General features: G+C 67.9%; 1 protein-coding gene across 1 annotated transcript in view; it reads right to left on the bottom strand.

Annotated features, from left to right (window-relative positions):
* LOC105529782 (putative serine protease 29) overlaps positions 1-672 on the bottom strand; it is a 12,576-nt gene that overhangs the window by 8,467 nt on the left and 3,437 nt on the right. Inside the window, exons 4-5 of the mRNA XM_011967025.1 lie at positions 372-432; positions 25-172 (exon numbers count right to left, since the gene is read on the bottom strand). Of these exons, the coding sequence (XP_011822415.1) occupies positions 25-172; positions 372-432 (209 nt within the window). The remainder of the gene's footprint in view (positions 1-24; positions 173-371; positions 433-672) is intronic.

Genomic DNA, 672 nt, shown 5'->3' on the forward strand with positions numbered 1-672 from the left:
CAGTGGGCCGCGGTCAGCACCCACTGGGGGTGGATGAGGGAGCCCCCGCAGCTGTGCCCCCACTGGTCCTGCTCCTTGTTGAAGGTCCTGAGGCTGACCTGCCACGGCCACTTCCCGGGAGGGGCACTGTGGCCCCCTACGACGTGCGCCCACTCAGTCCCTGGGCTGAGATCTGGGGACACGGCGAGAGGGGCTGTGAGAGGCCTAGGTGCCCTGCCCGGGGCCAGCATGGCCTCCCACACACAGTTCCCCAGAGTCCAGGATGAGCCAGCAGCTTCCAGGGGGTGCTCAGCACCCGCCCCACCGGAGCCAGTGCAGGCCTGGGGTCGGGGTCGGTCCCAGGACAGTGGGAGCATTGGATAAGGACTCACCCGGGAACACGGGCACGGAGCCCCCCAAGCAAGGCAGGGTCAGGAACAGCAGCCACAGCATCTGCAGGGTTAGGGGGAGGGCAGGGCTGGGTGAGCAAAGCTGGATCCTGGGTCTGGGAGGAGTCGAGAGGAACCTGGCCCTCACCATCGTGGTGTCTCTGGCCTCTGCCTCTGGGCGCCTCTGAGCCCCCTTTATCGTCTCAGCACAGAGAGTGGGCGGGGCCTGTGCCGCCTGTGGGCGGGGCTTCCCTCCTCCCAAGTCAGCCCATCAACCTGTCAGCCGGGATCTGCACCAGGCCCC

The sequence above is a fragment of the Mandrillus leucophaeus genome, unplaced genomic scaffold, assembly GCF_000951045.1.
Source record: "Mandrillus leucophaeus isolate KB7577 unplaced genomic scaffold, Mleu.le_1.0 Scaffold78, whole genome shotgun sequence".
NCBI classification, from domain to species: domain Eukaryota; kingdom Metazoa; phylum Chordata; class Mammalia; order Primates; family Cercopithecidae; genus Mandrillus; species Mandrillus leucophaeus.